The sequence below is a fragment of the Cyprinodon tularosa genome, unplaced genomic scaffold, assembly GCF_016077235.1.
Source record: "Cyprinodon tularosa strain WSP-4 unplaced genomic scaffold, ASM1607723v1 ctg397, whole genome shotgun sequence".
Taxonomy (NCBI): Eukaryota; Metazoa; Chordata; class Actinopteri; order Cyprinodontiformes; family Cyprinodontidae; genus Cyprinodon; species Cyprinodon tularosa.
The window spans coordinates 361,370-385,381 of NW_024039115.1; the positions used below are offsets into that span (position 1 = coordinate 361,370).

A 24,012-nucleotide genomic window follows, 5' to 3' on the forward strand; every position below is an offset into this window, starting at 1 on the left:
ATAATGAGATACTATCTTATTATGATGAGATAGTATCTGATTAAAATGAGTTACTATCTCATCATAAAGAGATACTATCTTATTATGATGAGATAGTATCTGATTAAAATGAGTTACTATCTCATCATAAAGAGATACTATCTTATTATGATGAGATAGTATCTGATTAAAATGAGTTACTATCTCATAATAATGAGATAGTATCTTATTATTATGAGTTACTATCTCATTATAATGAGATAGTATCTCATAGTAATGAGATACTATCTCAGAGTAATGAGTTACTATCTCATCATAATGAGATACTATCTTATTATGATGAGATAGTATCTGATTAAAATGAGTTACTATCTCATCATAAAGAGATACTATCTTATTATGATGAGATAGTATCTGATTAAAATGAGTTACTATCTCATAATAATGAGATAGTATCTTATTATTATGAGTTACTATCTCATTATAATGAGATTTTTTTTTTTTTTAACAGAGTGTCGGAAACGGGCTTCCATAGTTTGCCTTCTGGTTTTTGACAAGCTCCGGATGTGATGAAGCACTTAACTTTCCAAAAGACTGGTATGGACATGTCCCCTCCAATAATTTCAATACAAACACTTTGACTCTTTACAATGAGGGACTAAATTTCTAATTGATTTTGTTGCTTCTGAAGGAGGATAATCACTGATGTAGCTGAAAGGGAAAACATCCATCAACCTATTCACACTTTTCTGGATGGATTGATGGATGCATGAAACTGGGGAGGCAGGAAATATTGCTGTTGGCATCGGAATTGGCTGTTATTCCTCTTTTTTTATATAGATTAATGTCTAACTATAAATATAAATATCCGTGTATTTGGGTTCTTTTGTGTTCTTAACAATAGGAAAGCATTAAATAAAAATGTGTTTGAGCTCATTTTTGGAAAATGCAAGCCCTATTGAAAGTGTCAGTGTCTAGTAACTGTAGATCCATCAGCCCCCACCCTTAGAGTGTCCCACTCCCCACCGACTTTCATCACAAAGTTACTCCCTGATAATGAATCCATCCCGGTTCTGGTTCTTCAACAGCTGGATGAACCTTAGAAATAACCACCGTTTGGAGCTGTTGTCGGTGTGCACACCAGGGGGAACCGCTGTTACACCACTCCGCCGATGATGAGTCACGTGACCTACTGAGGGCCAAACCTCTGCAGGCCCCTGTGCGGGTCCAGACTGGACAGACTGAGCAGGAGCAGCAGAACTTTTCACCACATCATGAGGTGAGTTTCAGCTGATTATTGATCGATGATCAGTTATTGATCAGAGCAGAAAAGATTTTTATTTGGGCTCACAGAATCTAGGCTTTTGGTCTGAGTGAGGTTTTGGTTCTGACCTGCAGGGAGGCTGATTAAACCTGATCTGAGAACAGATGCTGAGTTCTGACTGATTCTCCTTCTAACCAGAAGTCTAGTTGTAAAAAAAACAAGAAGGGGGATTTTTTTTTTTTTTTGGAAGCATACATAGCCTAATTAATATAGTCTATTAACCCGAATCACTATGCATGGTATGGTTGTTACATGTCATTGATCTTGACCAAGGCACCTTAAGGTAGAACTGCAGTCAGTCCCTGTACTGGCATAGCTATCACTGCCATACTTAGGGACTAATGCAGAGGACTAGTTTCCCACTGGGATCAGCTTCATAGTCCTGGTAGGCCACTTCTTTGATTTTATCTATTTTGCTCAGGTTTCTCGTAAGCCCACTGTCCGCCAAATGTTAAAAGGGCAATATTATTGCCATTTCTGGTAATATATAGTAGAAATTGTACACATTCAGTGATAAAATGTTACAGGGGGATGGTATGGGGTGATGGTCATTTAAGAAGGGGGATGATTTTTAAGATTTTGAGGATGCCATCCCGCTCATCCCCCCTCAACTCGAGTTTGTTTCTGACTGATCAGAAGAAAAGGACAGGGACACAAGCAGGATCATGTGAGCCAAGGGCTGCAGCATTTCCAGTTCTGGTGCCTGAACCATGTTTCTTTTAGCAAGTAAAGTTTTCACTGGATAGAAAGAACCTGCACAATACCTACATAGAGTCAGCACCTTGGACAGTACCAATACTCTTTGGTTCTGATCCACTTGACTTTGATTCGGATCAGTTCTGATTAATTTCTCATTGACTGGCTCTGATCTGCTTCTCTCTGATCCAGCTCTTTCTAAGTTGTTTTGTTTGATCTGATCCTGTCTGGCTGGTTCTGATCCCCCCCCCCCTCTCTCTCCCTCAGGATTTTCATCTTCTCCATGCTGATTGGGTTTGGATGCGGCACTCAGCTTCTGTCGGAGATGTACGGTACCATTATGTCTCCTGGCTTCCCAGAGCCGTATCCCAGAGACACTGAGCGGAACTGGAACATCAGCGTTCCAGCAGGGTTCCGGATCAGCCTGTTCTTCACCCATTTTGACCTGGAACCATCTTACCTGTGCGAGTATGATTATGTCAAGGTAAGCAAGAAACACCTGCTACTGGGTCAGGGGCTATCAGAAAGCCCATCAGAACTTCTTCAACAGATTCAGGGAAGTGTGGCTCATCGACTTGAGAAAAACAGAAACTAGGGTTTGGATCAGGGATGAGATTATCAATGTTACGCCTTGACCAGAGGTGAGTCGATCATTGGGAGATTCTGGTTCAGATCTTAAAATATAGCTTTAAAGTTCTGAAAAACAAAAACAAAAAACCAAACCTTCCTGGAGTCCATCTGCTGCTGTTTAACACTCGTTTGTAATAAGATGTTGCAGAGCTACAGAGTTGATTCAGTCAGAGTATGTTGCATCCTCAATGCACAAAGGAGCGTCCCTGCAGATTCTTCCCACCTGCTGCTGAATAATCTATTCTGCTGCTGTAAGTGTTTATACACATACTGCTGGAGAGGTTCCTAAACACCTCAGCTCCTGACCCCAAAACTAACAACACTACAGACCTGAGCTCCCCTGAAGATTAAGTAATTACTTTTCCTTCATATTTACTTATACATAGAAAGTAAATCATATTTGTTTTTAGATGAACAAACATTTTATTATTAAAGTAATCATTTTAAATGTTTTGAATGACATTGAAAGTTGCATTTAACAATTTAACGGTATAATTATTGATAAAAACAGAAATTATATTTAAATAATACATCATAATGCCCCAAATCCTTATTTGATGGTATAAATATATATGTATATATCTAAAATTTCCTGGGAAATTCATATTCATGAATTAATCTATTCCAAAATTTTACCGTTCTATTCCCCTTAACACATGTTAAAGAGCAGAGATGTTAATGACTATTTTCTTCAGCTGCTCTGTTATTATTTGGGTTTTATTACATTGTTTTTACGAATATTTGGCTAAAATGCTGCGGATTTTCTTTCCCCCCCACTTCAATACACATTTCTGCTGTCCATCTCTGACAGCACTGCAAAAGCTGATCTCAAGATAAGTCAGAATTATTTATAAACAAGTGTATATCAGCTATTAATTTAAACAGGAACATAGAATTATCTGCTGATGGAATGGGCATTTTTTGGCACTTGCAAATAAGGATGTAGTTGTTTTTGTTTTAAATATGAATCACAGTTTTCCTTTGGCACATTCTCATATTTACCTTCTCAAAACAAGGTAAGAATACACTTATTTAGATTTCAGATTTAGCGTTGAGGTGTTTAATTTCTCTATTGTTGAACAGCTTAACTCAAATGTTCCTTTGATATCTTTCAGTCTTCCGTCCGCCTGCTTGTTTTTGCCTCTGTCACACCTTTCCTCACTGAGAGACAACAGAGGCATTTCTTATGTTATATATTTTATTTTTTGTTGTTACATAAAGCCTTCTGCTTTTGTTTACTAAGAAACTACAATGGGTCCGGTTGCTTTTAGTGCCAAAATCACAAAGGTTTTTATCCTAAACTACGTTTTAAAGCTGTTCAGAAGTGACCCGGACACAGAACCGAAGTAAACAACCCAAACAGCAGTGTTGAGGTGTGAAGGTCTGCTTCAGAGGAATAATAACGTTTAGTTCTGAAAGAGGATGTCACTATAGAACATTAAGAGGACTTGTGGACAAAAGATAGTTGAACAAACTTTCCTCTTCCCATTCCAAAAAAGTAAAAAAAAAACAAAAAACAATCGGCTGGACTTTGGTTTCATGTTTGAAGACATTTCGCTTGTCATCCACGAAGCTTTTTTTAATTCAAAATGTGAGAAATAGCAGTGAGTTATAGAGTGGACCAAAAAACAAGGCCTTGTTTTGGCTTAGACGCTTAGGTCCACTCTATAAAGCCTTGAACTAAACGCTATTTCTCACATTTTGAATTGAAAAGGCTTCCTGGATGGGAAGCAAAATGTCTTCAAACTTGGAAAAAAAGTCCAGTTTTTTTACTTTTTGGAATGACTATGACCTGGATGACTGGGAATCTTCACCATAATTTTTTCCTCCTCCCATATCCAACAAAGATGGAAGAATATACAGTTATAGCGTCTCCAGAGCCAGTTAATAGCGGATTATTCTGGTTTCGGAGCGGATTCACTGTTGGTTGGAGTGTGTTTCAGTCCGTTTGTGTCGGTGCCCTTGGGTCCATTGACCCCCCCCCCCCCCCCCCCCAGAGCTCTTTGGGTCAGATAAACAGCAGCTGAAGGTAAACAAAGCTGCTAGTCTGTTTTTTCTCCTCAGTTTGGATTTGACCCTGAGGGACCCTGATCTCTGGGAGGTTAGCAGTTCCAGTTTGACCCGTTCATCTTTTAGAGAAACGGGCCTGGCAGGAGAATCAGCCTCAAGTTCTGTTCTGTCCTGCTGCTGATGTTGGACATTAAATAATCAGATTTAGAACAGTTCTGTTTCCTACTGTTGTTCTGGTTTTCAGAGCATTGGTGTGTCTGACGTTATCCGGGCTGCTGTGTTGATGTGCAGGTGGAGGCAGAGGGGAAGGTGCTGGCTGTGTTCTGTGGGAAGGAGGAGACGGATACAGAGCAGGTACCGGCCCAGCGGGTCATCACCTCCCATAGAAGCTTCCTCAGCATCTGGTTTTCTTCGGATTTCTCCAACGAGGAGCGGTTCTCCGGCTTCGTGGCTCACTACAGTGCTGTTGGTGAGGAGCAGCGGTTCCCCTTCATTTACCAGCATGTCTCAGTCTTACCGTCCATCAGAACCGCCGCGCCAATTTTGAAAGTCTTAAAGGAAGCTGGACTTTTTCTGGACAAATGTTGCATTTTGATTCAATTTTTAACAGAAAGACTTTTTAAACTTTTCAGATATTTCCACACATTGTTTAGATCAATCTATATTTTTGATTTAAACTCCAAAAATTCAATGTATTCATTTAATGCACCAGAGCAAAGCTATTATCATTCACTTTCATCAATGTATCTTTTGCTGCTGTAGGAGTTGCAGTTAAGTCAGCTCAGAGAACAGGAAGATTCCTAAACAACAAATCAGCTTTTTTTAGGTTCTTTTTTGGCAGCAATCCATCAAGGAGGACATTCTTTTCTTCTTCTGCAGATGTGGACGAGTGCAACGAGCACAGCGACGAGGAGCAGCTCTGCGATCACTTCTGCCACAACTTCATTGGGGGATACTACTGTTCCTGTCGCTATGGATACCAGCTGCACACAGATAACCATACCTGCAGAGGTGAGTCAGCCGGCGCCCCATAAAGGCTCGAGTAGAGCCTTTCTTAATCCCAGACAGATCCACCCATCTTGCCTGGTGTCAAACCCACCAATTGAAATCATCAGTCGGTGTTCTGAAGGACGGTCATGATTTATCCCTCTGCTTTTGAACCACTGATCTTTATTTATTCACTAGATCGCTGATTGCCCATTGGTAGTACGGGGTTAAAGTGGTGCCACAGGCTGCCGTTTTTGTGTATTCCATTGTTAGACCGGTCGCAATGTAAACAATACGTGCGCTACAGCATCGAACAATGATGATTTTCTCATTTTCAGGGGGCTTTAACACTTTAAAAATAAAGATAAATTCAACAATTTGACAAACCTTTGGTGTTTCATAGCATCAGTAGATTACTTTACCTTATAATAAAAAAATAGGCCCATCACGTTGCTTAGTCAGTATGAAGTCAGCGAAGTCTCTAAATCATGTAATATAACATGTTATACAAATTCATCACAACAAAATTAGTGTGTTAATGGAGCACAATAATACAGATGTGCCAAAAGTGCTAAAGTGATGATGCACATGGAATATAAATGTATTGATTACGTTGTTATGGTAATTACATCCTACACACAATTTCAAGCACATGTCAGTTAATGCCGTAGTATTTTCCTATTTGCGAATTATGCATGCATGATGCCATATACTTTTATGCTGTGTCTGTGCACTAGCCTTTCAAAATGTTTCAGTTACTTTTTTTTTGGTCAATATAACACGCAATATATTTCAGCTCGTGACTTTTTCAAATGAGAAATACAACAAACAGTGCAAAAACCACCTTGTCATCCACTTAATAAAGAATTACTACATTGGCATTTTACAGTGAATTACTTTCTATCTACTCTACTTTCTATTTTCTAACATTAGACGCATGTTGATGGCTAACTCGGTCCATATCTTTGAGTCAGTCCAAGATAGCCAGGCTCGTGTTATGCTACATATTTTACTATAGGGTATATCAATGTATATATGAATTTTTTTGGTTAGTACGTCCACTGACTGTGAAATTACCTGTGAAACGTCCTCCCACAGCTGGCAAACTGCTTGTTTTTGCAGTCAAATGCTACACACGTAGGCTTTTTTACTGCACATCTCTGTGGGAGTGGGGAATACCAATATGGCTTCTCTTTTTTCGGGCTATCAGCAATCCAATAAATAGATATCAGTGGTTTGAACCTAGCAACCTGAACTGTTGCTAAATGGGAAAATCGGAATTATTATCGTTGAGATGATTATCTGCCATCATCAAGTCATAATTCCAGTAGAACCGGATCAGAAAATAAATAATCAAGAACTCCAATTTTTAATCTCAGGGCTACAGAACCTTCAAACATTCTGTCTTGGTACAGAAACTTTCAGGTAGTTTAAAAGCTTTTCAGTGAGATTCTCCAACATCAAGAAGAGCTTCATTGTTGAGTGGAAAGAAGATCTTTAGTAATAGCTTCAGACCCGATCGGAACGTTGCAGAACCATATTTTAGTGCAGCAGTCTTCTTAGGGCTCACATTGTTCGTCCTCCGTTCCACCTTAGTCAAACTGGACAGAGAACATCTGCCAATATCAGTCTTCTTGTCACAGATTCTCAGCTGGTTCAAGTTTTGCTTTTTATCACACAGGTTTTCCTTCAGTGCTGTCCTTAATTTAGCTCCCTGCATCTTCTCATCAACTCCCCTTCCCCTGCTAAAGGGAAGCATGTCCAAAGCATTATGCTGACACTACCATCCTTCACTGTAGAAGTTGGTCATTGATGATTATGGGGATATTTAGTTTTCCTACCCAACATATATTTCTGCATATAAGCCACCAATTTTGAGCAGAGAATATTCTACCACATGTTTGCTATGTCTTCTTTCTGGCTTGTGATCAGCCATCAACATTATTTTACACAGTTTGAACTGTGGGTTTCTTTTTCTTCTTTCCAATTTTTTAGAACGCTTGATTGAACGCTATAAAGTCGTGGTGTTGCACCCGACTTTATTCATGGGTGTCAGAGTAGAGAGGGGTGAACAAAACTACACACCAAATTTTTTTTTATGTATTTAGCTTATTATAGTTTAACTTCCATTTTTCCATGTATGAAGTTATCTAAAGTCTGTGGCTGGGCTTTAAGAAAACATGGAAATATCTTAGAAAATGAGGTCCTGTTAAGATTCTGACAACTTATAGAGCTGTAAAGTTTAAAAACATGAAACAGATAATTTTTTTATTAATTTGTTTTTAAATGTAAATATTAAACAAATCTAGGTATACATACGCATCTCTAGATTAACAGAAAATACCATTTTCCCCAGTGAAGAGAAAAATAAAGAAGCTTTCACTCCCCTGTTCTGTTGTTTTGTTGAAAATATGTGGGTGGATTCTTCCTCCAGATAATTATAAGCTTTAATCCTCTCTATGTTAAAACGAATTGGTATATTTATCTTGCAAGCCCATAGGCATAGATACACTTACATGTTTAGATGTCAAAGAGGGGGAAAATAAAATAAAAGAGAGAATTGTATAAAGAAATGTGCAGTTTTAGAGATATAGGGGGGCTTTTCAGTAGTGGAAGGGGAGAAAGGGTATTCACAGCTGATAATATAGGCGAAGCAGATAAGTCATGAAGAATCAGCTCTTGTTAGGGTAATATGTAGAATCCATCTGTCCCATATAAAGTAAAGTTCATCACTTTTATATTGATCACATTAAAAAACTTCAGGCATCATGTTGATCTTACCAGTCACTAAGGGTGGGGCTGGCTCAGCCAATTTCTTTTATTAACACATTGAATGAATGAGTTTAAGCAATTTTTAATAACCTCTCTAGTGCAGAAAAACTACAGGTAACAAAAAAAAATAGATAAAATAATTACATGTTCCAACCATTTCCATAAAAGTGTAATTTGGGGCATGTCCAGAATATATGGTATTGTCAACCCATGGTCTCCAACATGTTGAGGTGTCTTACAGTATTTGTTTCTGTGATGATTCTGCTTTTCGTTCCTGTTTCCCCTCTGTTTGATTTAATCCTCTAAAAGTTTGTTATAAACCATCATTAGCTGGCAGCTTGGACCTGCTGGTAGCTTAGATTCCGACCTCAGTGTGACTGATAACAGCTGCTGATTGGAGGAAATATTTAGACGATCAACATGTTTCTGTGTGTAGGAGGAGGAAGGGTTTATCAGGCCCTGTGTGTGTGTGTGTCTTCCCAGTGGATTGCAGCGGGGCTGTGTTCAGGGAACGCTCTGGAGTGATCAGCAGCGTTAATTTTCCCGCTCCTTATCCAAAGAGCTCCAACTGCTCGTACCAAATCGAGGTGGAGGAGGGATTCAGGCTCCATTTCCAGTTTGATCCCCGCTTTGACGTGGAGGACCACCCAGACGTCACCTGCCCCTATGACTACATTAAGGTGGGACTATCACACTTAAAACACACACACACACACTCTTTTTGCCATCGTAGTGAGGGCCATGTGTTGACTCCCATTGATTTTCAGTCATATTCAACCCTTTCTATGGCCTAACCCTAAAGCTACCCCTAAAGCTGACCAATACCAATGCATACCTCACCCTAATCTTAACCAATTGACACCTTATCCCTAAACCTAACCATTAGCAAAATAGCATGTGAGGACTGGCAAAATGTCCACACTGCAGCAACTGGTTCTCAATTTGATGGCGAAATTGGAAAAATGGTCCTGTCAACAATGGGTGGTGAGGTTGCTCGAGGACCCTGATGCAGAGACGAGTGAAGCAGAGATGAGTTCTGAGAGGTTTAATGGCAGACCAAAGGTAGCAGAGGCAAAAATCCAAAAATCCAACTTAAAATATTAAACAAACCAAAACCATGGAGACATCAGGGGGAAAAACTAGCCTGAGGAGCCACGGGGAGATGAGCTGAGTAGCTGAGTACAGCAACGAGAAGGAACCAGCACTGAGTGACTGCAGAGGTGGAGTATTTAAGGAGAACAAAACAAAGGATGGACTAATGAGCTGAATGAGGAGCAGGTGTGGGTGGAACTGGCAAGAGGGAATCTAAGGGGAAAGAAAACAATCACTAGGGGGCAACAGAGAGTAACTAAAGAATGCTAGAATATTATGGAAAATAAAAACAAAACTGATGACAGAAAACTCAGAGTCACAACAAATGAGAATCATAACAGGTCCTCAATCTGAGACAGGTACACACACACACACACACACACACACACACACACACACACACACACACACACACACACACACACACACACACACACACACACACACACACACACACACACACACACACACACACTCACCCTCAGGTGCCCCAACAATGAATGTGTATGTGTGTCAGATCCAAGCAGGAGGCAGAGAGTTCGGACCGTTTTGTGGAGATCAATCTCCTGGACTTATCCAGACTGGCAGCAACGTCGTCTCCATCCGATTCCATAGTGACGGATCTGGAGAAAACCTTGGCTGGAGGCTGAGCTACACCGCTGAGGGTAGGGAGAACATGGGGGTGGAGGAGGTGTGTGTGTGTTCTCCAGGAGAACTGAGATTTGTCTTTTATTTTTGAATGACAGGAAGTCGGTGTCCAGTACCTGAGGCTCCGCCCAATGCTGTTATGGTCCCCGTCCAATCAGAGTACTCCTTCAACGATCACGTGGTATTCAGCTGTCAGCCAGGGTTCCTCCTGCTCCAGGTGAGGCTCTTCTCCCACTCCCAATTGGCCAGAGATGTTCTCATATACGGAGTAAGAACTCGGCCAAAAGTGCACACACATTATAGTCATATGAGCAGTTTTATTTAAAACACACACAAGTAAACTATTCTTCACACATGTTTTGATTCTATACTATAAGGCCCTCAATCTGTCATTACCATGAGTTTATCATCTGTGCTTCTTTCTTTCTTGTTATGCTTCTGTAATTTCTCTCCTACTCCAATGTGGATCTGTTTCTGTGCACATTTTGAGGGTGGGCTCAACCTTAAAAACTGAACTGCCTGTAATTGGCTTCTTTTTGGTGGTTCCCGCATCTTGAGACAGTACAGTTTTCTTCCTGGTTGCAGCTAGAAATGTTAGCAAAGAATCTTCAGGCTCATAGCTGTTCACTTTAGGCTTATTTTCCAGCAGTGGGTAGAGTCCCTAAAATTTATACTCAAATGAGAGTAGCAGTACTTCATATTCATATTGTTACTTAGGTAATAGTAAAAAGTACCCATCCAATAAATCTCTCAGGTAAAGATGAAACAAAGTATTTTTGTAAAAAGGCGACTTAAGTACTGAGTAACTTACTATATTTAATTTACTATTTACTATTTAAAATGATAACAAGACAGACAAAAATGTAAAGTTGATTACCCATTCTGGTATTTTAATACTATCATAGAATAGCAGAATTTGAAAATAACTTTACATGTTGTGTTTTATACTATGCCCAGATGATTAAAACAAATGAAAAACATAATTGAAAAAGGAAGGAAGGAGATAACAGAACATTTTTAAATATTTTTTTAGAAATATGAAACCAGTCCTCACAGGAGGTAATGTATACAATATTAGAGGTCACGGATTAGCGGACCGCGGTCTGGAGCCACCTGCTGGCTAATCCGGACCCTACCTGATTTAAAACCTTTATAAATCACTGCATGTTGTCCGACGGCAGTGTCTAATTTAACTTGCGCCACTTCTCTTGTTTTTACGGTAAAGCCGTCTAGAGCAGCACCAGGCTGCATGTGATCCAAACTAGCCAATGAGCTGCTGTCAGTCTGGGTTGCTGCTGCTGCTACTTTAGGACACAGCAGGCAAACCTGTGACAAGCCAGACGATGGGAAAGAAGGAGATGATGAGAAAAAGAGAGAAGAGAAAGTGTGGACTGCTGGAAGAACTGTGGTGAACTGGTGAAAGAAAAGTGAAATGGGGCTCAAAGATGACCCTGCACATTTAGAGGATGTTTGGCTCAACCTGCTGCTGTTAAGCAGGATTCTCCAACATGAACAGAACCAAAAATAAATATTGATCCAGGCTCAAAATGAGCTCCTTGATATGTGCTTTAGAATGGCTTAGTCTCCATTCAAACCCAGGTTTAAAGCCTTGCAGGGCAGCATAAAGCCCACTGCTCTTATTAAGCCAGAAAAAAAAAAAAACAAGCAAACAATCAGTTCAGGTTTTTAATAAAATATGTGAATCAGGAAATTGTCTATATACCAAATTGAACGACTGTTGTTCTCTACTTCAAAAAATACTTTAGATTTTACAAAGGAAAAATCTTCTATTTTTTTTTAAATATATTTTTAATTAAAAAGTCAATAACATGGATGGATAACATAAAAACCTAATTTTATTTCAGTGTTAAATTCTGTTTAAAGTAACAGATTATAATTAAAAATGTCTTTCGACGTTTACTGGTTGATGAATTTCTTTATTCAGACCCCGCTGATTTTTAATTGGTTACTCCTTAAATATAGTGTCAAATACCTCCAGTGATAATTTTATCCCTTACTAAATAGGTTCCTCAGATAGAAAGTGAGCTTTTGTATCATAAAGGAACACTAAGTTAACATAAACATTGACTGCATGTCTCTGTCTGAGGCACTTCTGTTCAGGACTATCTATATCAGGGGTGCTCAAGTCCAGTCCTCAAGAGCTACTATCCTGCAACTTTTTGATGCACCCCACTTTTAACACACCTGAATCAAATGAGTGGCTCGTTACCTTTCCTCTGCTGGGCTAAATGATGGATTTAGCCGTTCGATTCTGGTGTGTTGGAGAAGAGATGCATCTAAAAGTTACAGGATGGTAGCTCTTGAGGACTGGACTTGAGCACCCCTGATCTAGATAGTGAAGTTACTCACAGCAGATAGAGTAACAAAAAATTTGTAATATTTTATACAGGTGTACTCAAGTAGAAGTAAAAAGTATACAGCTGTAAAACTACTTAAAGTATAAAAGTACAAAGTAACCTTTAAAAAAAAAAAACAGCCAGACACAACTATATGAATTGAAAGCTCAGTATTTCTACTATTTCTAAAAATTCTTTAAAAATGGCCAAAGACTAGGGAGGTCTTGTTGGTCTCCACCTCCCGATACGCTCTCGCCTGTATCCGACCTTTCAGACATTTCAACATCTTTTTCTGAATCCTACATTGTAGCATGGCATAGACAATTCACGTTTGCAGTTTGAAGAACACCTGCTTGCTTCTGATGGTTTCCTTTAGCTAACCAATCAGTGTTTGCATTATATGACTCATCCAATTACACTAGTTTTCACTAGATGTGGATGGAGCCAATTATCTGCATTGGATGGCGCACATGACGGGAAATAAATATTCATAAACATTAAACCGAAGCCAATAGTAACAGTTAACGTTTGTTTTAAAAATGTAAGGAATAGAAAGTACAGATACTTCTGTGAAAATGTAATGAGTAGAAAATAAGTAATGGAGTAAAGTCTAGATACCTAAAAAGTGTACTTAGAAACAGTAATGAAGTATTTGTACTTTGTTACTTGACACCTCTGATCCAGACTGCCTGCGCAAAGCAAAGCCTACAGCCTCCGCTGTTCCTCCTGTCTTGCTCCTCTGCGACTTCCTCAGAGCTTGAGGAGAGAATGCGCTATATATCTTATTATTAAATTTAAAGGAGCAAAACATGCAGAAATGAACGCTTAATTTAATATGACATATTAAAAAAAATCCCCATCAGCATCCAGCATATGTGCAGTTTCTGCCCAAATATTTTCTTTTTGTTGTCTATTTTTGTAACAGGGATAACTAGGATCATATAATATATTTATATTTACATCCTATCAAAATAATAACAGCTTTTTTAAAACAAAAAGCACAGCTGAATCTATGTGCACATGAATAGAAAATAGGTTTTGGATTGTAAAAATATATTCCTATTAGGTTTCACTATGACTTTTTAAAAGGACAGATTATTTTTATGCCCTGAGACCTTATTTTTCATTCATCTATACATGTGATGACAAAACATGTATTTTTGGAGTGGCTGCTTCAAGCTGCTCATGAGAATGATCCAGATTTATAGATTATAGATAATTGAATCTGAATATAAAAATCTAACGTAACTTTTTAAATAGTGACACAGATTTTAATCCAGGCTGCTGAAGGCTACCCAATACACTGCAGCTGTTCAGGATATTGCATTTTATCAACATAATGTAGAAAAAAAATATGATTCTCAATTTATATATATATATATATATATATATATATATATAAGTTTCATTTTAATCATCTAGAATGGATAAAGAGGGAAATTCCCACAGACTCTGTAGTGATGCATACTGGCCTGTCCCTGAACACAATATTATGTTGCTCACAAAGGAAGAAGACAGAGAAGACTGAATTACCAGATGGCACTAATAAACAGTACTGATTGATTAATATTATTTATCTTAGGGAATGGAAGAGGTGGATTCCTGGATTTCACACTTGATTTTTGTTTAAATATTAATAAACATGTAAAAATTGATGAAACTGTCCCCGTTTCCTATTTTAATTTTCATAAAATGTATTTATGAGCTGGTATCGTCCCCAGATTAGATTGCAGAAATCATGTCACCTTAACCTATTGAAAGATGTAGAGGCAGGATGAGGAAATGAGACTGTTGAGTGACACAACTAGCCCTGCAGGTGACCGCAGCCACCAGCCATACCAACATGGGAGCGAGCAGAAACATATTGACAGCACTACACTGGTGATGCTTGAACGCTGTTTACTACCTGCTGGTTAATACAAGACCTCGTGCATGTTTTATTACATCAACAACAGGGGCGTCTCTAGGTTTAAGAGACAAGGGTGGCTTAGCCCCTAGAAGATAATGCGCGCGCCATGCGCGCGCCGAATTTTTTCAGTGCACCTGCTAAGGCGTTGTCTAAGACAAGGGTGTAACTTTGTGTTGAAAGTTGGTGGGGACGGCTCATAAGGAAAGGGAGCTACCTGCGCGACGCCTTTTTTTTTTTGTTGGAAAGGATAAAGCCAAAAAAATGCGAATAACATTATCAATTTAATGCTTACAGTTGAAAACATAACTGTTACAATATTCACTTATATATTTTGTGCAAAAAATATCACATAAATCTAAACAGACAGTACAAATCAAAGAAATCAAATAAATATATCAATTTTGTAGAACATTTATTGACAGTCAATTTTGGGTCACTTTTTAAAATTAATTTACTTTTAAACCAGGACTCGGACAAGATCTTATGGGACCTTAAGCAGAATATGATTAAGCAACTCCGTCTTTCTGTCAAGAACATCCACCAGCAGGGTATCCAGGGGGGGATTTACCATTAGGCAATACTAGGCAGTTGCCCAGGGCCCCAAGTTCTGGGGGCTCCATAAAACTCTGTTTCCATGTATGGTTAATACAACTAATCCTTATTTGTGCACATTAATTATGTTTTTGATAAAAATCCTTTGGCTAAAATGCCATCAGAACGCTGATAAATAGAGAGGAAAAAGGGACAAGAAGAGAGGGACAAAACCTAGAACAAATAATGGATGTCTATTCTATTAACATTTCTCTATCTGTAGAATGGGTCTGTTTTATGGGTTTTCTTCTCAGGGGGCCCCCTGCCTGTCTTTGCCTAGGGCCCCAAATTTCCTAAATCCGCCCCTGAGGGTATCAATACTGATTTGATAGAATCTGGGAGAGCGGACTATGTTCAACCATCCATTTTCTTTAACCTTATCCCTGAGTGGGATCAGGAGGTGCTGGTGCATATCTCTAGCCACGTTCTGGGTAAGAGGTGGGATCACCCTGGACAGGTCACCAGTCTGTCGCAGTATGTTCAACCAGCTTAAAAGTAATCGCTAATCAGATTTATTATTTGCACTTTTACTAAGTGAACTTTCTAACTCCCTTAAATCTGAAATTCCAATGCCAAAATTGTTTAAAGCTTTTATCTTTGGACCCCCTGCAGAGTGACGTCACACCTGCAAGATCCTATCCTTACCTTCCTGCTAGATTGCAAAAAGCAGCTTGCTCATGAGTTGTCAACATAACACGCTAAATCTTAAATGTACGTGTACATATAAAAGAAAAAGGGGCGCAGTGCTTGCAACTGAATGGCAACACTATCAAAGTCAGGAAAAAGTTTTAAGTAAAGCCGGGATTAAAACAGTAGCTACAAGTAGCTTCAAATAAAAGGTGTTCTTTATGTTCAACCTAAACACCAACTCCGATAGACCATCAGTAGAGCAGGTGTTTAAATTAATCAATCACTGCTGCGAAAGCTTATAGCAGTGAAAGCTAATATACCACAGCCATCACTTAATAAACGCAAAATAAACAACCCTCTAAAAACGGAAAACTGTAATGGACTGAAAGTCCTGTTTTTATGTGGGAAATTATTTGCGTGTGTTTTAGTATAATTCTGATATATTGGCGCTGTTGTCTGTTTCTATGGCAACGATACTGAATGTAGTGTAGCTTAGAGACCTGCATGGGTCGAGTTTTACCAACCCGCACCCGCCCGAACCCGTTAGAATGACTACCGAACCCGACCCGTCACCCGCGGATATCTTCAATTCAAATGTTATGGGGAGAGGTTGGAGGGGGGTGATGGGGAGAAAGCGAGAGGCAACAGATTCTTTTTTCTGAGTTTTTTTGTCGGGGTTTGTGGACGGTGAGCAGCGGGGAGAACTTTTTTTTTTTATTTTCTTTCTGAGGAGCGGCATGAATGGGGTTTTAATCAGATATACACAGCACCGAAAGCAAAATACGTGTACAAAATATTGGTGGGGACATGTCCACACCAGTCCTTAAGGAAGTTACGCCTATGATTGTTCAGATTAACTTGTCTTCTTTATGGCTTTTATTCGGTCCTTTACTGCATTTGTTTTGGGAAAATATGAGGAAAAAATAAATACAGAAAAAAATATATATTTTTTAAAATCGCAAAATAATTATAGGGTGGCTAATGCCAAAGAAAGGGTGGCTGAAGCCACCCTTAAATAGGTCTAACGACGCTTATGATCAACAACAACCATGTCAAGCAAGTCTTCTTCAACTACTGAAAAAACTGGGACTTCCTGTACCAAAGCTGTAGGGGGCGTGCATCAGAGATGGGGACTCGAGTTTGTGACTCATACTCGAGTCGCACTTAAGTCGCATATTTAATGACTTCAGACTCGACTTAGACTTACATTTGAAGGACTTCAGACTCGACTGAGACTCGTGATTTCCGACTTGTGAACAATATTTTATTCCAGTGTTTGTTTTACTAACTTGACTGATCGCCGCTCGTCTTACCCGCACACAGAAGAGGTAAAAAAAAAAAAAAAAGTAGCGCTTGTGGCCAGTATGGCCCCACACTCAGTCTTTGACACAAGGGGGAGCAAACAACTCAAAGACCCAAACGGTGAAGCACTCAAGTTCAAGTGTTTTATTTATACAAAAAGCCACAGCAAAAGTGGCATAATAAAACAGTCCTTTTCTTCTCCTGATAAAACCTAATATTCAAGAGTTTTCCTTAAAAATCAGAGGCTGGAAGTTGGGCTCCGCTTGTTATGCTGCTTCTGGTGCGAGTGATCGGTTTGCAGCAGCTCCATTGAACATATTTTAATCCGCTTTCCTCGTCGATATGCAGTTCAACAGAGCGATTCGCGCTCCCCCGACTGGGGATGCATATTTCGGCAGGCATGCACTTTTGGGCATAACACCCCGCCTGCCTCTCCCCTGGCAGCACGTCCGTCTCTGTCACCTGCAGATTCCGTTCTCCTTCTCCTTTCCTTCAGACTCCTTTTATGTCGGCTTTAATCAGCCCTTGCTCACACCTGAGCGCAGCAATTACGCAGCGCAATTAATGCACACGGCCTCCTCAGACAACTACTTCAGTCCAGTGCGCATGGATTGTCACAAGGGAAAAACAAACCAAAACAACCAAACATGCAGGAAAAATTCAAAAGTCTAAAATAAAGGAAAACAATCATATAAAAAAGAAACATCAAAACATGCAAAGCTCAAGAAGAAAATACAAAGAAAAACAAATCATATCTTCTTCTCCAAACATGCAAAGCATAAAACTAACATTTAAATGAAAGAAAACCATAAATCATATTTTTCCCTGTGCAACACACTGACGTCACTGACGCAACAGTACGTGACATATATGCCCGTGCGCATGCATGCATGCAACCCATACAGGTATGGAAGCGATGATTACCCCCCCTGTTTCGGTGCCACCGTAATAACCTTTGGCTACAAAAACTTTACATAAGGCGGGAATAAAAGAGCAGCAAACTGCAGCTTCTTTAGAAAAAAATACACGATGCTTGGTCCCCCACATCTAGTTTTATCAGCCACAGTGCAGTGCAGGTGTACAGACAGGGACATCACAGACATAAGGCAATAATTCAGGACCTTATTTCATGCAACCTCCCCTTGTCTTTGATCGACAAGCCCAGCTTTAAAAGCTTCATGGCAGTGGTAGAGGAGAAATATGTTGTTAATAATGTTGTAAATTGGCGCTAAATAAATAAACTGAATTGAATTGAAAATACTGCCCGCCAAGTCATTAAGTTACAAAAAGTTATTGCCACAATGTTTCTTTTATAAAAGTATTGTTATTGTCCTGCTGTTAGGGTTTTTCTTTATCTCTTGTAGTTGCTAACCTCATATGTATTAATAAAAGGCAGGATTGTGATTGTTTTTTTTCCCCCACAGTCCTCATTTTCACTTAAAAATAAAAGAGCAGACATTTACTGCTAAAACTACAAAAAGTTGTAACCACAAATGTCAGGTAAATACTGTAAGAAAATAGTTTTTTTTTGAAAGAAAAAAAACTAAAAATGCAAAATTTATCTGGAAATTTTTTTTGCGTGTGTGCTTTTTTTAGTGGTATTTTTTATTTAGCAGTTCAAGATAATGATAATTCCATAGATATAATAGCGACCTTTAAGCTATACCGTCTCAGTGACGGAGATGAAAACACAAGGAGAAACAAGCAAGCACGAAAATTATTGCACTTTTTTTAATTAAGCAAGTGATTAGAATTTTTTGTGCGATTAATTGATTATTGCGACAGGCCTTCTCAAGACTTGAGACTTGACTTGGACTTGCAAAAAATGACTTGTGAACATGTCTGGCGTGCATGCAGCATCCAGTGTGGACGATGGCAGTATATCATGTACACACAGCCTTTTCAAGGCACTGCAGAGAACCACAGGGCAGCTCGTTGGTTCATCAGCCAGTAGCATTTAAAAAACGAATTGTTTTTTACTCTTTCACAGTTCCCGGCGCTAGTTCCTTTTAAGTATGTGCACATTTGGCAGAATACTAACTTCATACCAACATGCAGTAATGTTCCACAGAATTTCGATTGCCTGTTGAGTTCCTGCTGGTTTTGTTTGACCTATAAAGAACAAGGACCAGACTCAGAGTATCAAATTTATTTAAATTTGATCTAACTTTATTTATTTAAGCTGGTGTACATGTTTAATCAACAACAAGTGATATTTTCAGGGGTTTGCTGCTGTTTGTTTTAACGATTCTAAAAGCCCAAAAATCAGCTGGTCCTGCTGGTCTCCACATGATGAGGAAAGGATTCAGCTTCAATCTGATCTATGTGTTTGCAGGACGGTGGGATGTTGGATCGTCTGCAGCTGGAATGTCAGGCTGACGGTTCTTGGAGCGGCCCTCCTCCTCATTGTCACAGTAAGACTCTGATCTGAGCTCAGAGCTGATGATCGACACATATGCTGATCAAACCGCCGCAGATCTTCAGTTTCTGTTCTTTACCTTGTTAAATACCTCAAGCTGTTTTATTTTTCTAACATAACCACATTAAATGATGTCGTAAACTGTAAAGCTGCCTCGTCTCCAACATTTTATGGACTAAGCTTCTGGTACTGAAGTTTGACTCAGACAACGTCAGGGAGAAGTTTTCACAAAAAAATATTATTGTTCATTATATGTGAGATAATGTGATACAGAGAAGGTGGTGTTAAAAAAAAAAAAAGAAAAGAAATCTGTATAACTCAGACATAGTCCCAATTCGAACCTCTGGACTCATGCTGGTGACCATCAGAAGCTCCCTGTCTCAAATAATCAATTAAATTAAATTAAATTTATTTATATAGCGCCAATTCACAACACACGTCATCTCAAGGTACCATACAATTCACCAGATTGATGTCAAAGATTTCTATTTAAGTAAAAACCTGTTGATTGCGTCGACTCATTGACTCGAAGGCAATCCCTCACACTAAGCATGTTTGTAGCGACAGTGGAGAGGAAAAACTCCCTTTTAACAGGAAGAAACCTCCAGCAGAACCAGGCTCAGTGCGAGCGGCCATCTGCTGAGGGCGACTGGGGTTCAAGGAGACAGAAGCAGAAATAGAAAAGGCAACTGTAAAAAGGTGGCCCAATCCAGGAAACACACAGCCAGGCCGACGAGCTCCGAGCCAGCTCCCATGTGAGACGATGAAGAGAGCACATCCAGACAGTCACTGTCAGAGAAACAGGACTAAACTGAAAAACAGGCCGATCTCCAACAGATATAAACAAAGGTGTTGATGGCAGCAGCAGAGCTGATATTTCTCAGCAGGCCAAACAGGAACAGACCAGATGATGAGAAAAAGCAGAGTATATAACAATAGAGATTGGTCGAAATAATTCTGCAGAATGGGAGAATAAACATAGAATGAAGCAGAGTGATGAATTTGAAAAATATGTAATTCTTGAACTCGATCTGAAAATTGAAATGGAAAAAAAATATATATAAAAAAGAAAATATTAAACCATGACATTTTCTTTTTGATAAAAAAAAATCTAAAAAGGAAATAAAGAATTTAATCAAAACCTTGTTTTTTATTAAATTTCTGAACTGCATGTCTTTTTTTTTTATTTGGATTTACAAATCATTTTTATTGAGACATACAGGGGTGCAGTTTGTAGCAGGAGTTTGCGAGTTCTCCCTATATGTGCGTAGGTTTTCGCCAAGTACTTTGGTTTCTTGCCATAGTCAGAAAACCTGACTGCTACTGTAGGTTACCTGGCATCTCTAACATGTTTTTAGGTGTGTTTTCATGTTTCTATGTTGCCTTGCAACAGACTGGCAACCTGTTCAGGGCTTCAGATGATTTATGGAAATAGGCATCAGTCCCACTGTGACCCTAACAGATATGAAAAAATAGATGAAATTTAGGTTTATTTCATGGAAGCAAAAAATTGAATACAACCAATAAGAGCTTGATTGATTCCATGTAGTACCCGACCGCTGTCAGCAGGTGGCAATAGATTTCAATAAATCTGTTTGACAAATTTTGAACTGGAATTTCTTCCCTCACATGAACCTTAGATAATCTAAGACCGTAATTAATTAGATAAGAGATTATCCTAACGTTATCATTTTATAGTCTGAGTTGTTTGTGGAAAAACAAATAACTTAATTAAATAAAAAATCAGCATGATTACACATTGGAGTGGATATAGATGTTGGATTTGCTAGTAAAAAATTAAATGACACTTAAGAGAAAAAGTTAAGATGTTTGGGTGACCTCCTCGGAGAGGATCTGTTGGGAGTCTGCCAGGCCATTAACATCACTGTACAAACCTACTGTGACTAAGCACCCATTTGCTGCAGGTAAGGTACTGACTGCCGATCAACACTCCACTGATCCCCACTTTAAAAGCTGAACTGTGGCTTTAATAACTGGAGAACATTTCCCCGCAGTCGGATCATCCTAAAACACTGATTGGTTCCTGAATCTGTTGCAGTGGTGGATTGTGGGAATCCTAAGAATGTCGAAGGAGCTATTGTGATCTTTGGTAACCATGACAACAGCACGCTTTTTGGAGCTACGGTTCATTACGTCTGTGTGGAGGACGGTGTGCTGCAGAGTAACAGTAAGGCAACTGGTGACGTCATTAAGGTTAATTAACTGGTGTTTATCCAGGGCTTTAAATCAACTTTAACTTTGTGTTATTTCAGTTCTACTGAACGAACTTTAGATTTTTTTCCATCTAAATTTACTGGAAGCTTCAGTCTGATCTACCTGTGCTGTAGGTTCATTCAGGTGTGGACCCACCGGTGAGTGGGTGGATGCTGAAGGACGAGTAGAGGAACCCATCTGTCTGCCAGGTCTGGCTCCTGTCTTCCCACCTGCCTGTCCCTGTTTTTTTCATCAGTTTTCCTCTTTGTCTAACTTATCTGTCCATTTTTGACCTGTGTTTTTTTAACCCATCTATTTATACCACTTGTCTTGCTGTATTCTTGTCTTCCTACCAGTTTATTGTCTTTCTATTTGTTTTCCTGTCTATCTGCATCTTTCTACCTGCCTTTTTCTGCCTGTAGATATTTAAACAGTCTGCCTGTCGGTCTGTGTCTCTCCTTGTCCATCTGCTGTGTAATTACGTGTCTGTCCTTTGTCTGTCTCCCCTCCAGCCTGTGGCCTCCCGTCCCGTTCCCTCCCTCCTCAGGTGAAGCGCATAGTCGGTGGTCGGAGTGCTGAGCCCGGCCTTTTCCCCTGGCAGGTCCTGCTCAGCGTGGAGGATCTGTCCCGGGTCCCTGAGGACCGCTGGTTTGGCTCCGGGGCTCTGCTTTCCGAGTCCTGGATTCTAACTGCTGCCCATGTCCTGCGCTCCCAGAGGAGGGACGCGAGCGTTGTTCCGGTGGTCCCGGATCATGTTAAGGTGGAAAGGAACCGGAATTAGATCATTAGGTTTTTCTCCGTCCTCGTGACTCAAACAGGACTTCCTCTCCTTCAGGTGGTCCTCGGCCTCCACAGCATTAGAGACAAACATCTGTCCACCAGCCGTTCTGTTGACCAGATCTTCCTCCATCCGGACTTTCAGCCCAACAACTACGACAACGACATCGCCCTGCTGAGGCTGAGCCAGAGGGTGGAGTTTAACCGACTGATTCGACCCGTCTGTCTGCCACCAGCTCACAGAGAGGTGAGGAGGGGGATGGAGGTTTCAGGTGTTCTGTTGAGGAGACGATGCTGACGGTAAGATCACTGCTGCTCTTTCCTGATAAAGTGAGGCGTTCCTTAGCTCTAAATTCTGTCTCCACCAGGACCATCCTCCGTCCCTGCTGCCCCACTCTCTGGGTCTAGTCGCTGGTTGGGGGATATCCAATGCTTCCTCCACCCCATCCATGTCCCTGCTGACCTCTGACCTCTTGCAGTACGTCAAGCTGCCAGTTGTCCCTCTGGATGAGTGTCGGGCCAGCTATGCTTCGCGCTCCAACTACTACAACATCACGGACAACATGTTTTGCGCCGGCTTCTTCCAGGGGGGGAAGGACACCTGCCTGGGGGACAGCGGGGGGGCGTTCGTGATGGAGGTGAAGCGGAGGTGGGCTGTGTTTGGCCTGGTGTCCTGGGGCGGTCCCGAGGACTGTGGCAGTCAGAGGGTCTATGGCGTGTACACCCGGGTGGAAAAATATGTGGACTGGATTCAGAGCCACGTTCACACTGCCCCCTGGTGATGAGACAGAGGATTGCATCTCACTCTACCTTCTTCTCTGCAACACTCCCCTCTGGACTGGTGTTCAATCAGTTTATCTCCATGTCAAAGATCCCACCCTTCCCCTCTATATTATATCTGTGTAAATCCTCTACAAATTCAGACCCGTAAAGGTACCTAGTCATGCTATATGCTAGATTGAAACAGACCAGAATCCAGATAATGATAAAATAAGGCTATGTATCCAAACCGTTCATCCTGATGGTGTTTGCATAATCTTTTTTTTTAGCCTAAATAGAACCTCCGCAACGGACATGATTAACTGACATAGAGAGAGGCAGGGCCATCTACTGGCAGCAACACTGAACTACAAGAAAGACAGATGGTTGCCATTGATGTAGCTACTAGTAACTTTACAGCCACATCAGAAAGCTTCCTGATCGTTAGCTCCAGCTTTAGTGAATTCACTTGTCAAACTGTTTTCCAGTGTAACTCCAGTTTTATCCTTCTTGGAATCAAATATATTCTTGTGCCTTTTTACACTTGATCTTGGACTTTTCTTTTTTTATTTTGTCGCAACTACAACTGGAGTTCCACACTTGTTCGACTCCATTTCTTCTACTTGTTTACCAGTTGTATCTAATCTGGGAAATATTCACAAAAAGTCTATATTTACTAATAAATTATATACCTGCAGGATGACGTAATTTGTCACCAAAACAGAATGCAACTAGTATAAGTTACTGTTTATGACTTGACTGTACTTTTCATTTCCGCGTCTGATTATTCCTCAACTTCAGAATGCTGTTCAATCTTTGGATTTATTCAAATGTTCTTGAATCCTGGTGTTACCTTCGGGTGTCCGTGTCACAGACCTGAGACATTGAGATTATTCCCTCAGCACATTATAGACCA

General features: G+C 40.0%; 1 protein-coding gene across 1 annotated transcript; it reads left to right on the top strand.

Moving 5' to 3' along the window:
• The first annotated feature begins 1,217 nt into the window (after positions 1–1,217).
• masp1 (mannan-binding lectin serine peptidase 1) lies at positions 1,218–23,719 on the top strand. Its single transcript, XM_038297771.1, has 13 exons — positions 1,218–1,258; positions 2,267–2,483; positions 4,931–5,108; positions 5,519–5,650; positions 8,882–9,078; positions 10,008–10,155; positions 10,237–10,355; positions 19,263–19,341; positions 21,406–21,534; positions 21,695–21,769; positions 22,073–22,320; positions 22,396–22,584; positions 22,706–23,719. Exons 1-13 carry the CDS (start codon positions 1,254–1,256, stop codon positions 23,117–23,119), a joined length of 2,130 nt encoding a protein of 709 aa, XP_038153699.1. The 5' UTR covers positions 1,218–1,253; the 3' UTR covers positions 23,120–23,719.
• The last annotated feature ends 293 nt before the right edge of the window (positions 23,720–24,012 follow it).